The sequence below is a fragment of the Delphinapterus leucas genome, chromosome 6, assembly GCF_059928025.1.
Source record: "Delphinapterus leucas isolate spDelLeu-1000000601 "Yukka" chromosome 6, BTC_Dleu_Yukka2, whole genome shotgun sequence".
Taxonomy (NCBI): domain Eukaryota; kingdom Metazoa; phylum Chordata; class Mammalia; order Artiodactyla; family Monodontidae; genus Delphinapterus; species Delphinapterus leucas.
Genome location: NC_143134.1, coordinates 88680075 through 88700019, shown reverse-complemented (window position 1 = coordinate 88700019; position 19945 = coordinate 88680075). Strand labels below are relative to the sequence as shown.

Here is a 19945-nt window from a genome sequence, read left to right as displayed (position 1 = left end):
AGATCAGTACATGGCTCCTTCTCTTTCCATTCCCTAAAAACGATTTTCAAAATCAGCTTTCTATTTTTTCTATATTTTTTCTTTCATAAAGCTTTCTTTCACTCTCAACGTTCAAGGGTTACTTCATGGTTGACTTTGGGCATGATCTCTCCTCATCTTTAGTCTGGTATTCCTAACTACCTCTGAGATATGGGTTTTTACACTTAAAAAGACCTAACAATATACTTCAATTTCTTTAAAATCCCTTCCCAATGTATATGCTATCTTTGCTGTGTATTTTCTCTCTTTTTTTTTAAACTCAATAATAAATTACTACTGTTTTATACAACCTGTGTGTGTTTTAACTTAGTCACTTTGTATTTTTATTGTTCTCATTTTCCTTTGCATCTCAAATAATTATAGATATTTTAGAACTTCCTTTAAAGAAGGATTTCTAGCAAGGGTCCAGTACTGGCAATTCTCTGTTTCTGTCGTATGGAAATACCTTAATTTTGCCTTCTTTCTTGAAAATTATTTTTGCTGGATATGATAGTTATTTTCTCTCAGAACAGTTTAGGTATCATTCCACTGTTCCTGGCTTCCTCTATTGCTACTGAAAAATCAGCTGTTGACCTCCTTTGAAGACAATGTCTTTTTTCCTGACTGCTTTTAAGACCTGTGGCTATGAGGTCTGTCTGTAACGTATGGATTTAAAAAAAAATCCTGCTGGAGATTTCTTGGGCTTCTTTAAACACTGCCTCTGTCCCATATTCTTTCTTCTTCTTTGAGTATTCCAATTAGAATACTTCCTCTATTCTCCATGTTCCTTAAACTCTCTTTCAGCCTATCCTGCGCTGCTTTTCCATATAACTTCTTTAGTCCTATCTCCCAATTCACTAATTGTTTTTTATATTTCCCTGAACATCATCTCCTATATTCAATCCTTTATAACAAATCCTGAATGATGGACTCTAACTTCAAATCTCTGATTTATTCCCAAATACTCGATTTTATTGCTATCATGCAAATTGTGGGCCTTATTTGTTTTTAGCTAAGTTAGAGGAACTTGGGGGATCTAAAACTTAGCCTGCACATACCTAACACTTGAAACTTTCTAAAATATTGGACTTTTATTTGTTATGTTGGTCTCCTATCACAGAATCTTTATCATCTCCCTCTACTAAATAATGGGCTGAGCCCCAAAATATCATTTTTCCAGGATCTGGTCCCACTTTGCCTATCCAAGCAGATTCTCAGCCCAAAATAGGCCTATCTTCTTTTTCACCCCCCACCTCAGTCATATGCATTTTTGCTAACATGCTGTTGATCCAGTCTTCTGACCCAAATTATACCAATCCTTTCAGGCCTCTCTTTTGCAAAGTTTTCCCTGTTAACTCCCAACATGCTCAGTCTGCTTTCCAATTTCCTTGAGTTCTTGCACGTTCAGTACATATTTTAACTATCTTGACTCAGGTATAATTCTTTAGTATTTGAAGTTGAGCTATATGTAGCTTAACCATAATTCTAACCTAGGTCTGACTTCAAAGTTTGTTTTCTTTCTTTTTTTAAGATAATTTTATTTTATTTATATATTTTTGGCCACGCTGTGCAGCTATGAGGGATCTTAGCTCCCCGACCAGGAAACGAACCCGTGCCCCCTGCAGTGGAAGCATGGAGTCCTAACCACTGGACCACCAGGGAATTCCCGAAAGTTTGTTTTCTTTCTAATATAATAAAACTGCCTCTCACTATTCAATAAATATTTGTTGATTTGCCTAAAAAGAAACCAGATACTATAAAACCAGACATAAAAATGCTTTACATTTCACTAGTTTATCTTAGCTTGGTTGGAACAAAACAATCTTAAATGGCATAAAAATTTTAAACTTTATTCATGTAAGTAAATTTCTCAGGAAATCCCCTCAAAGGGGATTCTGCTGCAGCTTATCACTAAAGATAAACATTAGCTCCTTCAAATATAACCACTCATTCTCTGAATCTCTAGTCAAACTGCACAACACCATCCTTCAGGGTAAATGTTAACCCCTAAAGTTGTAAGCCTAAAGGAATAGCTTACACATCTGGAAGTTCACTTCCAGGGACCACTCCAGTGTTAAGGAAAAGGTACCAAAAGCCTAGTTTTATAAATTATTCTAATGTTGATAAGCAACTAATCCAGTTAAAATAGGTTGCACTACACCAATGTTACCCAATTCACTTTAAAACAAATAGCCATTATATCTAGACTAGACTAACAATTCAGTGAGAGTGACTGTTATTTGGGGCTTATAATGCAGAAACTTCTTTCTGTGTTAAAGTGCTCTTGTCTCTCTTTTTATTTCTAAATAACATAAAAAATCAAATTGAATCTTGAATTATCTTGAATAATTTGTACAGTTTTATATATATATAAAACACACATATATATATAAAACACATGTATACTTTACATATATGTATTACATATATATATTTTACGTTTATATATATGCGAAAGAACCTTCTTGGCATGTATATTTTTGGAAGATAGTTGCTTAATTCTAGGCCAAATAGGGGAGGATAGACTGGAAAAGGTAAACTACTCTTAGTATTTCTCTCATAGGACAGTGTTTATCTCTCTTACCTTTCCTGTCCCGTCCTTCATCAACACATACTGGCAGACTTCCTAGGGCAATGCAGAAATCCAGACAAGAGAAGGAAGCACACTAAAATAATGGAGGACAGGCTACAGGAGATGGACAGTGTCAGACATCATGTGGGAGAAAAGAAGGAATTATCACAGTTAGCCACTTTGTTCAAGAGAAACTAAAACTAGTTATTTCAAAGGTAGAGAGATAAGAAAAAAAAGAAAGATCTTTTACTTCTTTGTAGAAAGGCTCTTTTCAATAAGAACAGAGAAGAGTTGCAGTTAATTTGGAAATTTGTCTTCAGAGAAACAGATATAACTTAGCAATAGTACAAAGGAACAAAGGATAAATAAGATTTTTCCAATTCCAAAATATTAATCGAGAGATATAATTACAGGCTTTGAGAAAAGAAAAAAATACCAGAACTATAATCTAGAAGCAGTTAAGAGAGTTGTTCTATCTTTCTTCTCCAAGAGAATACAGACTATTAAAAGCAATAGGAATCTCAATGTTTATACATACAAATGATGAATGAGGCATATGTGCTTAAGTATGCTTTATTACACGGTCTTACACTATAAAAAATAATAATATTGTCATACTTAACAATGAAGTTCTAGGAACTGAACAAAGTAGTCCCAGTGAGGAGCTTTATCACATTAGGGACAATCTTTTGTACATATTTGCCTGGTGTGAAATACCTCCTCTACCTCTGCCCCTCCTCAACCTGTGTCCCCCGCCACACCCAATCTAGATACCACAGTGCTTGAAACACCACCATTGGGAGACAAGAGTCCTTCAGATTTAATAGCCTTTGTAATTTGGTATGTACCTTTCCCCCCCAAATGTAAGATGCTAGGAAAGTCTGAAGCTACTCACACTAGCAATGTGACTTTGTTTCTTCCAATTAGAGGTAGTTGATAAAAGTGGATACCTGGATGGATCAAGGTATAGGAAAAGGGGCAAAAAAGGATATGGAACCTAAGAAAAACTAGTTTACAACCAGTTGCTTTATTATGAAAACATTAAAGGTTAAATCCTCTGTATATGTAATTTAGGCATTTCTTTCAAATTAACGTTTAATTTCAACAAGTTAATTGAAATTATAACATTTCTAAAAAAGGTAAATGACATTTTTCTCAACGCCATATTTTCTGTAAAGTAAAAGGCAATTTATTTAACGATGAATTCATTTTTAAAATTTGAGTGATTTTATCAATTCTGATAAAATCTAATTAGTCTATCCAAATTTGTTAAATAAAATGCATACCTCATATTCTTTTCTGCAAACTCTGGAAATATCATTTTTTGAAGATGCCTAAAAAATAACAAATTTCTGCGTTAATTTATTTAATCCACATTAAACAAACATTAGCTCCAGATATGCTAGAATTTCACTCTAACTTTTATGGCTTTAATCTCACATAATGACACAGTCCTTTTGTTATTTCAGAAACTAGATAACTTTGAAGGAAATGTAAATCAGAGGACTTTTTTTTTAAGCTGAATTCCATTCTGTAGCAAATTTTCTTGTGAAGCTCTGAAGCTCTGCTGCAGTGAATTTTCTTGTGAAGCTTTGCTAGGGCATTTATAGTTTTCTTTTTCTTTAACCCTTCATGTTTTAAGTTCCCATATGAGCCAAGATCCATATATAACAGGGGAGACAACTAAAGAGGGAAAGGCAATGCCAGGCAATTAATAAGTTATTTTTATGTAATTTTCTTAACAAGTTTATGTAGAAGATATTATTCCTTCTACAGATGAGGAAACTGACACACAGAAAAACAGAAAGTTATTTACTACATTTAAGTATACACTTTCTATAAAAAACAAGCCAAAACAAATCTGCTGAGGGGTGGCTGTTCTTCCACATGATGATAATCCTCATTTAGAGACGGAGTTCCAGAGCCATGGACTCTGGTTCCTTGTTCTATTTCCTCCTGTTCTATCACCTAGGCTCATGCAATTCTGAATAGACCAGCTGATGAGGACAGGGAAAGCAAGAAGCAGAATGGACTGGCAACTATTCTGTGGCCCACTAGATGTACTATAGCTCAAATGCTCTACAACTCAGTTTCATCTCAATGCCTGGAGGAGAACAGCAGATAGCTAGGCTATGTGCTGCCCAAAAAGTGTGGCTCAGTGGTCTGTATGAAAGCGAAGGCATCACCATGTCTCATATACTCCTGTCTAGAGACCAGTCACTAGAAGGAGAAAATAAGAGAAGGCTTTCCAGTTTAGTTTTAGGGACACTTAAATTTCCCAGTTTTCCATACTCCCACCATTTGGAGTACGAGGAGCCAGGAGACCAGTTTTTCCACAGCACTCTGAGGAACCACTATGAAAATATACAGTGAGGAAGAGCTCAGGGGCCTAACTTGAATTGGACCTGAGATATATCAAATCAAAGAGAAGTCATAATTCACTGTAGGAGTCAGGCTCACCTTAGGGGCAGAGAAGGTATAAAAGAACATACTCAGAGTAAACCCATGATGAACGACAGAGGGAAGATGAAAGCAAAATAAGCCAACTGTGTCAACTGCTCTCATCCAAGCATGCCTGAAATTTACACGACCATTTGGAGTCATTCAGCATTGACTAAGCATGACCATAGGCAGAATACAAAAGGCCTTGATTCCTATCATATTCTTTCTTTGTGTGGCAGATAGAAGTTAAGAAAGAATAAGAGAAGGCTGAGGGTCTTACATGCAGCAGCCATAACTGAAAAGGCAGCATGTCTAAAAGGAAATGGTCCATGTAAGAAATGATAAATTTGCAGCTTTTATGGGCCACCTCTCCAAAGATATGAGGTAGGCTAGGTCCAAGACACAGCCAAAACTGAAACTCTACTCCACGCTGCTTAAGAGCCTGATTGCCAAGTGTTACCTGCTTGCAGGCCTGTCGACACTCCAAGGTAATAGCCAGTTCACAGCAGCCTAAGCCAACCCAGCCATCAGACTTCTTAAACACACCTTAAAAACAAAATGTTCAAATGTTTTGGTCATAAGTAGTGACAAACACAAATAGAGTGCCAAACTGGTTCATGGATACCACTACAAGTCAAAGCAGGTGTCCATAAGAAAGCTAGCTTAGATAGCAGGGTCTCAAAGTATGAAGCCCCTCCTCCCACCCTTACTCTCAATGCTATCAGTCTTCTCAGGGTCCCTCACAGCATAATTACCAGGTCCTTTGTTTTTTTCCCTCTTCTCCCTCCCCACCCTAAACTCTCTTTAGCTCATTCTCACTCTTAGGTAAACAGAATCTCTAGAGGACATACAGGCTAAGGAAAGCAATGAGAGGCTTTCTTCACCTTTGGACTATGAACCAGAAGAGGAAAGGATTCCAATTTAACTTAATAAGCCAACAAACAAAAAAGGGCATGAGTATTATTGTATTCCAACATTCAAAATATTAAATACCTAGAATAGCATAAAACACATGATGCTGTTTAAAAACTGATACTTAGTAAACAGACAGGAACATCTCCTGTGAGCCATGACTGACTTTGATGGGTATACTTTATTGTGGGGCAAAATGACTATTCTGGCTCAATTTATGCATAGCTCTATTTCTCCAACCAAATTACAGTGATACCAAAAGGTGATAAAATTACAAAGTGTTCTAATGCAATTTTCAGATCCCTTTTTGCAATCATAAATGTCAATGAATAACTCCTAGGATAAAATTAGGAGATATAAGTAATAATTATGAAAAAAGAAAAGATTCACTTGTAGGAATGCTGCAAATTCCTTCTTATCTCTTTTAAGAAATGCTTTATGCTGCTTCCATATAATACATAGATCTGCAAATCCACATGTACATTAGATTATTATTTCCATTTTTTAAAAATGTCAGGGATTCAAGGCAATATGTAACATAGTTCTCTACAGGAAACTAAGACCTAATATAACAAATAGAAGTATTCTGCTAAAAAACAAAACAAACAAAAGCAAACAAATGGCCCATGGACAGACAAAGCTCTCAAAATATAATCATAAACCATCCCGATTGTTAAAACTGGCTAAAAATCCTGCATATCATAAGCTTCTATAACCCTACATGTTTTAATGGTATAAAGGGCAACAGACTCCCATCTAGTCCCATTGCCTAGTATAGTTAGTTTCCTCTCAATCTTTGCTGCTTGCTATTCAGAATCACTCATATTCTAGAAAGAATTTTGAATGGAATCAATGTAGGTCATAAACTCTGTGAACTTTTACACCATAATGCATTTTACTACTGTTTTCACATATCCAGTGCCTCTTAGAAAATATTAAATTATTCAACAAGCATTTACATTCACTGAACCCCTATTATGTACAAGGCACTCTATTAGGTATTTTGTGGGCTATGAGATAGATAAAATATATGATTTATCCCTTTATGGAGATTACAATTTGGTAGGAACAATACACACATATATATAATTGCAGACACTAGGGAGAGGGATAACTGGGAGAACAAGCAAGGACGTGGGCAATTCTAGGAAGCAAACAGTCCACTTTGTTTGAAATGAAAACTTCAAACAGTGTGAGAGCCTTCAGAATTCAGAGAAACATAAGATATAGTCCCTTTTTTTCAAGGCACTGGCTTTAACCAGGACTGGAAAATGAGCTTTAATCCTAGGAGACCATGAATGCCAGGCTAGGGAGTTTGGCCTTTATTCTGATGGAAGTGGATATCCCCGGAGGGGTTTTTTTTGAAGGGGGTGGGGAGGACAGCTATGGTGTATTGAAACACCAGTTACAAGGTTATTGCAATAATCTACCCCAAAGGTGTAATCATAAAGGCTTGAACTAGGAATAGTGAGGATAGATGCAAGATTTTACAAGAAGAGAGTCAATGAGCTAAAAAGAAAAAGCTATCAGAGATAATGACTTGAGGGCTTCCAGTCTGGAGTGTCATTCACAAGAGAAAGCAGTTATGAGTTTGGTTTTGAATTGGCACTTCAGATGCCACCTGGATGCACAGATCCAGGTAAAGACGTGTAGAGGTCATGAACAATGACTTGGATTTGAAAGTTATCTTCCCAGAGCTGATTAGATAACAGTTCTCGGAAGGAATGTGGTTACCAGGGTGAATGTGGAGAGAGAAGGGAAGAGGACCACACACAGAAATAACTGTGGTAGTTATGGGGGGGACAGTGCGTGGGAGAGGTGGGGATAAGAGAGGGCAAAGTCACAAGGCCAAGGTGAAGTCACAAGGAGGGAGTGGTCAATCATATCAAGTGTCACAGGGAAGTCAAAGAGAAGAAGTACTGAGAAAAAGCCATAAGATCTAGGAACCAAGAGATCCTGGTGATCTTTCAAAGACCAGTTTCAATAGAATGGTAGAAGTGGAGACAAGAGTACCATTAAGGACTGAGTGAATGAGAATTAATTATACATTTGAAAATTTGGGTGCCTACAGGAAGGAGAGGATAGAAATTCAAGGGTAAACATTAGGTTACAGGACTATGACACAGATTTTACAATCACAAAATAAGTTTTAAAAAATAAAGTGCTAAATGTTGCAGTTCTATTGCTTACCTGGCAAAGATGAATTCATACAACTCCAAATTTCAACCTAAAATTGTAATCACCAAAAGACTTTTATGTAGATAACCAGTTCCTAAATATGAAAATTTCTACAGAAATTATATAGAGCTAATTTGATTATGTTTGTGTCTATACAATCAATGATCTAGAACTATATGAGTATCAACCAGCTATTCAGGGAAGAAAAAATAGAACTGAGATGTAAAAATGCTGCTTGCTGCTTTCCCATCTTTACATCTGAGAGTACTAAGGACAAATATGGTTACTCAGGATGCTTACTAGGATAACTGTTTCCAAGCACAGAGATAAAAGTGCCTGTTGAGTGACTAAAGGAAAATATGTCAGTCAGAACTGTTTGATCATCAACCTTCCCCCCCATTTAACCCAAGCTACCTTATCTAAGGAGGCTCCCTCATGCCAGCTCAGACTTTCTTAGCCTGGCTCATGAGTATCCCAAACGCTGAGGATGGCCCATGCATTAGAGGCATTTTAAGTTACATGCATGCAATACATTCAGACAGGCATGCAATGTATCTATAATATACCAGAAAATGGGAAGACAGAAGTAATGAGAAGTCACACATTTTCCCTTACCCCAAATCCAACTTTTTAAAAATCAAAATATATGTAAGACTTAGTTATTATGGTTTTCATAAAATTGTCAAAATATGATAATAAGTAAAATTCCCAATTCCAGATAAACTATTATAATGAAATTTAAAGACTGGAATATGTCATATACCTATGATGTAGGTATAAAATAAACAATGAAAAACAATATTCTATCTAGCAATTTGTGTGAAGATCTTTTTAAAGTACCTAGTTAAATCTAACATTTTACTTTGACCACAAACCCCAATCACACTGAAAAATTTGCTAAATCTAAAGTAACTCATTAGAGTGCTTCATTAGACAAAAGCTTCCATAGTTCAGTTAAATAAGACCTACCATTGTTTCAGGGCAATAATCTGGGGCTCGCTGCAACAGATGTTTTAGTCGGGATTCACTTTTTGAGGAGAATATCTATTTGACAAAAAAAAAAAAAAGTTTTGTGGCATTTTTTCAATAAGAAAATAGAGGAGGTAAACTTATCCTCTAGATTTGTGAATTGTCTAGAATATTTTCCAATTTCCCTTTATAAATGGAAAACCTTTGGAAAGATCTACATTAAGGTGAGGTAATATTTCTTGAAAGGTTGGTTAGCTTGGCAAATAATCAACAAAGTCTAAATACGGCAAGTCTAATGATCAAAAATGGAGAAAACCAGCTGTTAACCTGTTAGGGTATAGGGGAGAAAAAAAAAACAGAAAAGGAAGAAAAAACAATAAATTTACTCTAAGCTGTCCTACAAACTGCTTTTAGTCAACTGACCACAATGAAAAATAGACTATGCCATACCCTTTATATTGGTGAAGAACAACTTTGTGAATAGCACTGCAGCAAAAACTTCTCCACAGAATTCCATAAAATGGAGACAAAGCCATCTTTTAAATAAAGCTGCTGAGGGGTTGACAAGTTCACTCATCAGGCTAGTTGGCTCACTTCCAAATACAACTTTAATTAATGCAATTGTAATTTAATGTCTCTGTAAATTTAAATCATTACATATATTATTACCTGCAAATAGTCAAGATTGTAAAGTCTATGAATGCTAACGACAATGAAAAAGGATTTATCTCCAGTTAGTTTTTCTTTCTCTTTTTTTTTTTTGCGGTACCCGGGCCTTTCACTGTTGCGGGCTCTCCCGTTGCGGAGCACAGGCTCCGGACGCACAGGCTCAGCAGCCATGGCTCACAGGCCCAGCCGCTTCGCGGCATGTGGGATCTTCCCGGACCGGGGCATGAACCTGTGTCCCCTGCATCGGCAGGCGGGCTCTCAACCACTGCGCCACCAGGGAAGCCCAGCCTTTGTTTTTATAACACTGATATCTCTGAAGGGTACAGGCAGTTGTTTTGAGGAATATCCCTCAATCTGGGTTTGCCCTATTGTTTCCTCATGATTCTGGTTATGTATTTTGGGCAAGAATCCTACTTAAGATACTGTGCTCCATCATGTCAGCAGACACACGTTAATTTGTTCCATTATTGGTGATGTGAACTCTGAACACTTGTTTTAAGTGCTGCCCAGCAGATTTCTCCAAAACAATTATACTAAATAATATCTTCTACAATTATTATGTAAGCTTACCTGCTCACATACATCACGGCACATCTGGTTATCCTTTGAATGATTACAACACAGTGCACCTAGGGAGAAAAAATAAACACCTGATGTTGCCTACTGTTAAATAAACATGATGATTAAGCTAAGCCAGATGGTTACACAAACCATTTATTCAACAATTATTACTATTACTATCCATTTTAACTCAACAAACCTTTGCTGAGTACCTATTTCAAGTCAAGGACGGTGCTGTGTTGGAGAACATGGTTTTTGCCTTCAAGAAGCTTACAACCTAATAGGGGAGACTGTCATTTAGTAATAGCAGTTACTAGGTACTGTGTACTTTCTACATGCCAGAATTTTACTGCTTGCTTTATGTATTATCTCATTCAACCCTCACTATTACCCTATGGGCTATATTCTATTATTATACCTATAATGTAAGGTTAAATGATAAAAAGATAGTGAATTTTGTTTTGGACATGTTACATGTAAGCCTCCATTATCTCAGTGAAGTAGAGATTAGGTCTGAAAACAAAAAGGATTGAGATGGTGTTGGGTTTGAGGTGAGGTTGTAGAGGTCTGGAACAGCCATCGTAGAGAATAAAGAAGGCAACTGTAAATGTTTCTCAAACTTCTGTTCTATGAAACACTGTTTCATGAATTGTTAATATCTATCCCTCAAGAGAAAATGTTTCATGTTCAAATAAATTGGGAAACAAAGGATTAAAAAATTAAAGAGAATTCTTTTCTGTAGGATTTTATGAAGGCTTTAATATGTTAATATGCATCATTAATCTCCTAAAAAGGGATCTAAGTAGACAGATTTCTCAGAGCACAGAATACTTTTTTTCATGCCACGTATTAACATTTCAGAATGCCAATTTGAGAAATATCAGAGAAAAGGAAACATTTGCCAAGCAGCATTATGGGCCCAGAGAAATTAATAAATTGGTGATAGAGATAATCAGCAGGGACATGTTACTATTCTAGAGTGATGCTGACTGGAAAAAAAAGATACTACATTGATCAGTGCCTGTTTAGACTGCTAAGTCAAAAGAGACAAGGACATAAAAATATTATATTTCAGGCAGCTAGATCAATACAATGGTTTTATATATATATATATATGCAACATAATCTCTTTAAATGAAATCTATATAATTTCAGTATACGTGAAAGCAGAGCTTTTTTGATTGAAGGTAGGATTAGTATTGGGGAGAAATGAATGAATAAAAAAGGTCCTCTTTAGCTCTTACCAGCTCCTTTAAGTTCAAAACCAATCACTGTTAATCCATAAAACAATGACAGGGTATATGATATTACTGTGATATATAGTGATATTATAGTGATATAATATCACTATAGTTTAGTTTCATAAAAGACTATTGTGGGGCTGGCTTTCTAACACTATGTGGGAAAAGCTGTCTTAAAGTTCTAAACATTTGACTTTAAAATTCTGAAAAACATATAGAAATTCCATTAAGTTTCAGAAATTAAAAAAATTCCTTGTTTATAGGCTGTAGTTGCTTTCTTAACTCGAGGGAGGGCCCAGTCACTCATGAGACTTTCTCACAACACCCCTTCTCCCCTGCCATGCCACACCATGCCGACCCCCTCTTCTAAGATTCTGTTATGTCCCCAGCCTCATTAGAATGGAGAAGACAGGCAGGAAAAAAAGGGGGGGAGTCTCCTGTGTGATACTGATGTGCTCTTTTGAAGTGCTCAAGTTGTTGCCACTTTCTACTATCCTCCAACAACAAAGGTCACAGGAGGGCAGAAAATCCAGCTGATCAAGAGCAAAGATAGCTCAGGATAACATATGGTCCCAATAAGCACAGGCTTAGCAAAAAGTAAACAGTCAGGCAGACAAGAGTCTGACTTGGGCCTAAGGATTTTTGGAAAAAAGTTTCTTGGAGCAAAGGTCTATTTAGAACAGAAACATAAAACACGTCATAATTAAAACTCCAATAACAATGAAAGGTTTTATTAAAAATATAAAGGCCTGTTTTTTTCCTATTTAATGGTGAAGGTCAAATTTATAGTGGAGTGACCACCAAAGTTAAAATTTTAAAATAATTCATTTTTTCATTAAGAAACCCCAAAATTTGGAAAATAAGAAGAAAAATGACCTAATATTCCCACTGTCCTGCCAGAACGTGTGTTGACATTTTGACATATTTCCTTCTAGTCTTTCCAAAAGCCTTCTGAAATTTCTGACAAAATGGGATTAAAGAGAGCAGCCTGAAGTCTTCTGGTAATAATGCCCTTCCCCCTCCCAACCAAGCATTCCTCTGTAATAGTACATTTCCTCCCTTGAGAGGACTGCCACCCTCCTAGAACAGGCTAGGGGACCTGCACTCCATCACATTTTCCACACTTTATTTTTAACCTTAGTCATCGTTATATTAGTACACATTTTTCTTTCTTTGAAACAACAAAAACTTACTAGAATCTTAAACACTGCATATTTTTTAAGAAATAAATATCTACAAATAGATATCAAGTCATATGCCTTCATTAAGAATGAGGGCAAAGGATTCAAACGCAATTAATGTGGCAATTAAAGGTCTCTGTCTTTTTTAGAGCTTTTAAAATGGATTAATTGGGTCACTGAACTATTAGAGTGCAAAAAAACTCTCCAAAGCCTAATGGTTTATACAAGAGAAGACATTGTGAATTCTAGAAATGTTTTGTTTTTATAATTTGATTCTAACCTAATTTCTAGTTCTTCAAGAATAGTTTAAAACTCTGGTTATTTTCATAAAATGGAACTGAGCAGATAAAAGTAAATTAGTTCAAAATAACACTTGATATTGACAGGATGAAAATAAATAGCACAGGTGTTATCCTTATCAGAGACATAAGGAAGAGCGTCATATTTTGCATTCTTATTCCAAAAGTCTGTAATTATAAAATTAATAAAAACCAAAAACTGATTACTAAAGGCCATGTATATTGGGTTTAAGAAGGTATTAATGTAACCTAGAAATATGCGAGTAGAATCATCCAATAATTAGAAACATCAAGGTTTGTCTGCCGGTTTGGACCACATGTCTACTAAAGATAGGCAAGTAAGCAGGAAGCACATGCTCCAGCCACAAGGGAAAAATGCAACTTCTAAGACCAACCAGCATTTAAAAAAAACAAATACACACCCTAATCTAAAGCTAAAATATTCACAGAATTATAGGATTTTTGAAGTTAAAAGAGATTTTGCCACAGAAGCCTCCCAAAAGCTGCAATTCAATTTGGTTAATGAAAAGCCAGTCTTGTTTTCTTTTCTAAAGAAAATAAAGATTCCTTCTAATTAATGTATTCCTAGAGAATTACTAGAACAGAATATATATATCCTGCACTATTGAAGGGGAAAAAACTAAATCCAAGTTGATAGCGGAAAACAGTCATTTCAAATAAAAAAGACAGTCATTTCAAATTAAAAAGATACATTAATTTTAAAAATCTCATCTTACTTTTAATCAAATGTTTTTTTCTAAAACGGCCTGGAAATAGACAATCACTTTAAAAACATTTAAATGACAACTGCAACTTTAACTTATAAATGCATTCTTACAATTGTCAAATTTATCCCTTCAATGATATATATGTTTGTGTATATACATAAAACATATCATCAGCCAAGGAAGAGCCAAACAATAAAATGATTATTTATATACCCACCACCTGGATTCAACACTGCTAACATCTTGTCATACCGCTTTATTTATCTAGACAGATGGATATCCTTCTCCATTGCTTGCCTCATACTGCACTGCTGCAACAGCCAATTATGCTCATTCTCTTCTATTATCAATGAGTGCCAGATTAATTTTTTAAATAGACCTTTCATGATGTCACTCTTCTAACCTAAGGGCCTACAGTGGCTTCCTGCTATTCCAGTTCTAAATTTTCTTCTTACCTCCCCTTCCCTGATATTTTATTACTTTTTAACAAGGAAAGCCTACATTTACCTTGAACACAGCCTTCTGCCTGAAGTGCTTAGTGCCCTCTTTCCTGCTGACATAAATCCTAAACATCTTTCAAGGCTGAAATCTCATCTCAACTCTTAGTAAGCCTTTCTTCTCCAACAACTCCAGGCTATGTTGGTTTTTTGGTTATTTAATGTCTTGCGATTCCAGTCAGAACTGGAAGCTTTAACACTTAACTCTAATAATTTCATGTGTGTACTAATGGTATCTCCAGATTGAACAGAAACTTCTTGTACCCATTTAGCACAGTGCTCAGCTTGAAAATTCGTATTTATTCATTGGTTAATAAGTAATAATTTCCTATTTATACAATGCCTTTTTAATCAGAAAATAAAGTACAAAAAGTTTATTTCTCCCACTATACCACTGCCATACCATATTTCACACGGTGACCAAGCCATGATTTAGCAAACATCATATGAGTTTTTGACCCAGGTCAGAAGATAAGCTGGACCCAATCATATGCACAGGCACAGAGGTATGCAGCCAGTTGGTGGTGGGCTCTGCAACTGTAAGGTCAAGATGAGCTGGGGCTGAGGAAGTTTTATGGTGTGCAGAAACCATGAGTAAAATGAGGAAGCTGGTTGGTGGAGAGTGTGAAATGCAAGAGATGTACAGACAGACTCTATGAGAGGTAGAGAGAGACTGTCTCTAAAAGTAGTCTTGGTTGCTGGCAGCTTTCCAGTTCCCACAGCAGTTCCTGAGGTTGTGCTGTGCTCAATTTCCTATGCTTGGATTTCCATGTGTTCCCTGTTAGATACTATATAACTAGCTCCCTAATCCTGAGCAACCTTGGTTTCTGTTCTTTTGGGGGTCAGAAGAGCCTTAACACATTATCATTCATAATTATGAAACAACTAAAGCAAATGACTCCTCAGATCCTCCCTGCAGATGCTAATAGCCAGTACTCTCAGATAATTCCCTTCCCCATTCTATGCCGTAGGACACCCATCTGTAAAACAAGGGATCTGAAAATATTAATGTCTGGCTCCCAATGGTATAGTCCATGGTCAAAATGTTTCTCTTAATACTTTTCTTGAAGTCTTCTTCATGTAATCTATGTGCTCTACGGCACCCGTTACTTGACTAAATCACATTTTTCCTCAAATACATTCAGATTTAGAATATAAATGGATATGTACTAATATAACCACATAAATATTAGCAGTGTAGATATTATACACTCTTTGGTGATATTTAATGTCTGATGTTCTCACTAAACCTTAAACCCCACGAAAGCAGAGACCATGTCTGTTTTTGCTTACCACATTATATACCTAGTGCCTATCACAGTGTCTGGCACTATTAACCCCTTAACAAATATCTGCTGAATGGAATACTTACAGGCATGAAATTAAGTTTAGAAAGCAATGGACCAAGGGGAGTTATTCCTAATATCCATCTTAAACACATACAAAAATGGAAATTTTGATTCTCTTCCTGACTCACCTGCCAACCCTCCAACTTGGTCCTCCCCATCTTCTCAACCTCAGTAAATAGCATTACTTTTCACTAAGTTGCTCAAGGTAAAAATCTATAAATAATCTTTACTGCTTCCTTCCCTCACTTCCCACATCCAATCCAACAGCAATATATCTTGAATCTCTCCTCTTCTATCTCCACCACCACTCTACGGTAAGACATTATCTCCTGCTTCGACTACTAAATGGGCTTCTAGTAGCTCTGCTTTTACTCCTACCCTATTACGATCACTTTTTTTCATTCAGCAGCCCGCGTGATCTAAAATAGAAATCAAAGTACTTATCTCTTTCTTAAAAGTCCATTGGTTTTTATTTGCATATAGAATAAAATCCACAGTCCTTATGTGGCTTTTTGCAAGGCCCAGCACCATCTAGCCCTGGTTTACTCTCCTGCTCACTATGTTGCAACCGTACTGACCTACTGTTCTTTCTTGCCTTAGGGCCTGTGTACTTCCTGGTCTCCACCCGGGCCTTTTCTAAGGACAGCACCTTCGGTCTTTAGATTTCAGTTCAGAACCTTAACTTCTCAAAGAAGCCATTCTTGTCATCACTATGTTAAGAACCACTCCCCTCTATGCCAGGGGTCCCCAACCCCTGGCCATGGACTGGTGGCCCATGGTCTGTTAGTAACGGCCCTGTTAGGAACTGGGCCGCACAGCAGGAGGTGAGTGGAGCGCGAGCGAGTGAAGCTTCAGCTGCTGCTCCCCCACTGCTAGCATTACCGACTCAACCATCCCCCTCCCCCGCCCCCCACCCCGTGGAAAAACTGTCTTCCACGACACCGGTCCCTGGTGCCAAAAAGGTTGGGGACTGTTGCTCTATGCTACCATCTATGTATTTCCTTCACAGCATATTTAACCCTACCAGAAATCATTTTATTTAACTATAGTTATTGTCTGTCTCCCCTCTGCTAGAGTAAGCCCCTTGAGAGCAGCAACCCTGCACGTAGAACAGTGCCTGGCATATAGTAAGCATGCAAATATTTTTTGAATAAACAAACCCCTGTAGTATCTGTTTTGCTCTTTTAAAAAAACACATTTATAATAAATAAAAACCACCTCCTTGATATTATCCCACTTTCTTCCAGAAGTGGCATATGGTGAAAAGTATGGTTAATGAAAGACTGTTTAAATCTATGGATATAAGATAGAAACTTTTAGTAGCACACCAGAATAAACTGTCATATCTGGTCTATCACCAACTCTAGCTCTTTGTACAGTGTGGGCCAAGATAGTTCTTAGGGAAGAGAATCTGCTTCTTATTACATTCCTCCAGATAGGCGGTTGCTTTTTCTAACTTAAAATTCATTACATTCTTTTTCAGGATTCTAGGCTATTACATAATTTCTTAAATGTCAACTTATTGAAACCTAGCCCTTAATGTTACATCTTTCTCTCTTTTGTACTATTAGAAAATATCTTAAATAGAAACAGAGCTAATATCAGGTGCCATGACACACAGATCCTGAGACTGCAGCATAGGGTTCCATCTCATCCTCCAAAGGGAACACTAGAGGTGCTGGGGAGGAGAGCTGGGGGTGTTGAGGAGACCAGAAAGTACACAGGATAGGAAGTGTGGCATTACTCCAATGAGGAGGGTGTGGCCAAACTTCACAGGAGATAATAATAATTGAGCAAGTCAAATGATTCCTTCCCTCACCCCCTCTCCCCCAACAGGAACAAAAATCTCCAAGTCAGAACGGATGAGACTTGTGTAACGCTTTATACCAGAGGAGACAGGAGTACCCAGCTTTGGATGGGGTAAGGAGATGGGAAAGAAGACTGTCTGAGCAGGAATATAAGTCAGGCCTTCAATGAAATACAACTTAATATCGTGTTCTTAATTTTTGTTTAGGATTGAAGAACGTTTTCCACAGTTTATACAAATCCACAGTGGAAGCCTTTGTCCATTGTATTACTCAACGTCCTTTATGTAAGGAACCAGGCAATATATGCCTAAGAATTTAGTACAAGGGACAAATCTCACTTTTACATCAAACTTGGAATTTTTCTTCTTACCAAACAATGCAAACTCTATATTGTCATGGACTTTTTGAATTGGTAGGGCCTTTAGAAATCGTCTAGCCCAGAATTTTCTAAAGTGTGCATTAGGTGTTATGAAGAAAAAAAGAGTTCTTTAAGCAAACAAGTTTCTTTCTTTCTTTGCATAATAATTTTATTGAGATATAAATCATGTTAAATTAATAAAACAAGGAGGCCATTAGACTGAGGCAGCTTCAATGCCTCAGTAGCCTACCTAAGCAAACCAAAACCTAAGCCTATAGTGCCCCAAGGTTAAGAAATCAGAACCCTAAGGACAATCAATTGCAAACAGCCACCTGGACTTTCCTAAATAAGGCACCTGCTCAAGCTATAACCAATCGAATATTTCCTTGCTTTGTTTCCACCTCTTCCATAAAAGTCCTTCCCCTAGCTCCTGTTACTTCCCATTTGGCACTGCCCAATTCAAATCAATTTTTGCTCAAACTCTTAACATTTTAATATGCCTCAGTTTATCTTTTAACAATCATATACCACAAAAGTCATCCTTTTGAAGTGCACAATTCAGTTGTTTTTAGTACATTTACAGAACTGTGCTCACCACTTTCCAGTTCTGAACATTTTCATCACCCTAAAAGAAACCCCATACCCATCAGCAGTCAGTTCCCCATTTCTCTATTCTCCCAGCAACAAGTTTCTTTACTACAGGAATACTTGCGAATTATTATGAATCTAACGTGTTTGTGAATTTATAAGAGAGGGGTACAGTGTACAGTGTTTCCCAACCTTAAGAGCTAACATTTCAGTGCTTACTATATGCTATTCTAAATGCTATACATGTATTACCTCAATTCTCACAATAAAATCTATGAGAATTTCTGTATACAATAAATGTGGATACTAAAGCACAAAGAGACTAAAGCTAACTAATTTGTTCAAATATTCTTAACTATATTCTACCCTATCTCCCACAGAATTGACTAGTTGTAGAATAAGAATGGACGACTAATTTTCTAATGAACCATAACTTTGAAAGTGCTTTAGTTCAATTTCTTTAACTTAATGAGAAAAATGGGACCCAGAAAGGTAAGCTGATTTAGCCACAAATACACAGCATTCTCTCTCTCTCTCCTTTGATTTGTCTAATTGACAGCTTGTTAGAATCCAATTATAATTAACTACCTAACCCCAGGTTCCTGACAATCCTCTCCTTTCTCCAAATACTCTTGACTTAAAAAAAACAAAAAACAAAAAAAACCTTTAATATTGTAAGCTACCTTATAACCTTGAGACTGATTTTGCCCTTTCTAGGTGTGTCTCCCTGTAAGCAATGCACTTCTCCACCACTTTTGCATGTATAAATCCCAGCCATCTTTTAATATCTAGTGCAGCTGGGGCGTCACTCAATTTTCTTCCTGCCCTAGGTGGCCATCATCCATCATCTCTCTCCCTCTGTGCACTCACAGCCCTTCATCTCCTCTGGACCCTTCTGCCTTGAATTCGAGCTGCTCATGTCTTGTTGCACCCCACCTCCTAGCCAGAGCTGCTGGAATGCAGGAGATGGCAACAACTCCTAAAAGCCCAGCACGTGAGAGTCACTCAATAAGCACTGAACAGCTTGCTATGTACTAGTGGTCTAATTCCTCTAGAGCAAGAACTAAACTTTCCTCAAGCCAGTAAGCCCCCAAAGAGTCAGCTTACTGAATTTTAATCTGTCTCCTGCCAGAGCCCAGCGCTGTCTTGGACACACAGCATACCCACAGCGAACGGCAGCAGAATCGGATTTAGGAGGCTTGGATCTATTCTCTTCTGAGACTTCAGAAGTCAGGCAGGCTGCAGGGCCCATCAATGCTCGCTGCCCGAGGTCGGCCTTTCTGAACCGCGGGTCAAGGAACAAGCAACAATAACTGGCCAGGGCGGGGGTAAGGCGGCGGCACCTCATAAATCCTATCCGACCCTCGCGACGATCCTGGGCAAAGGCATTTCACTCTCTTCGTACAGTGACCCGAGCCGGGTGAGGGGATAAGGGCTGAGCTGGGGGCCCCTGCTCGATGGGTGACAGAATAAGGCCTCGAACCCGGGTCACCGCTCCCAGTTCAGCAGATCGGGGCGGGGAGAGCGAGCGTGGAGGGGGGTCCTGCTCGTCCCGCCTCAGCTCCTCCTGCAGCC

General features: G+C 37.4%; 1 protein-coding gene across 1 annotated transcript in view; it reads right to left on the bottom strand.

Annotated features, from left to right (window-relative positions):
* Positions 1 to 19945, bottom strand: part of RECK (reversion inducing cysteine rich protein with kazal motifs) — a 73928-nt gene that overhangs the window by 53676 nt on the left and 307 nt on the right. The window contains exons 2-6 of the mRNA XM_022600214.2: positions 10331 to 10389; positions 9092 to 9166; positions 8135 to 8171; positions 5493 to 5578; positions 3877 to 3924 (exon numbers count right to left, since the gene is read on the bottom strand). Of these exons, the coding sequence (XP_022455922.1) occupies positions 3877 to 3924; positions 5493 to 5578; positions 8135 to 8171; positions 9092 to 9166; positions 10331 to 10389 (305 nt within the window). The remainder of the gene's footprint in view (positions 1 to 3876; positions 3925 to 5492; positions 5579 to 8134; positions 8172 to 9091; positions 9167 to 10330; positions 10390 to 19945) is intronic.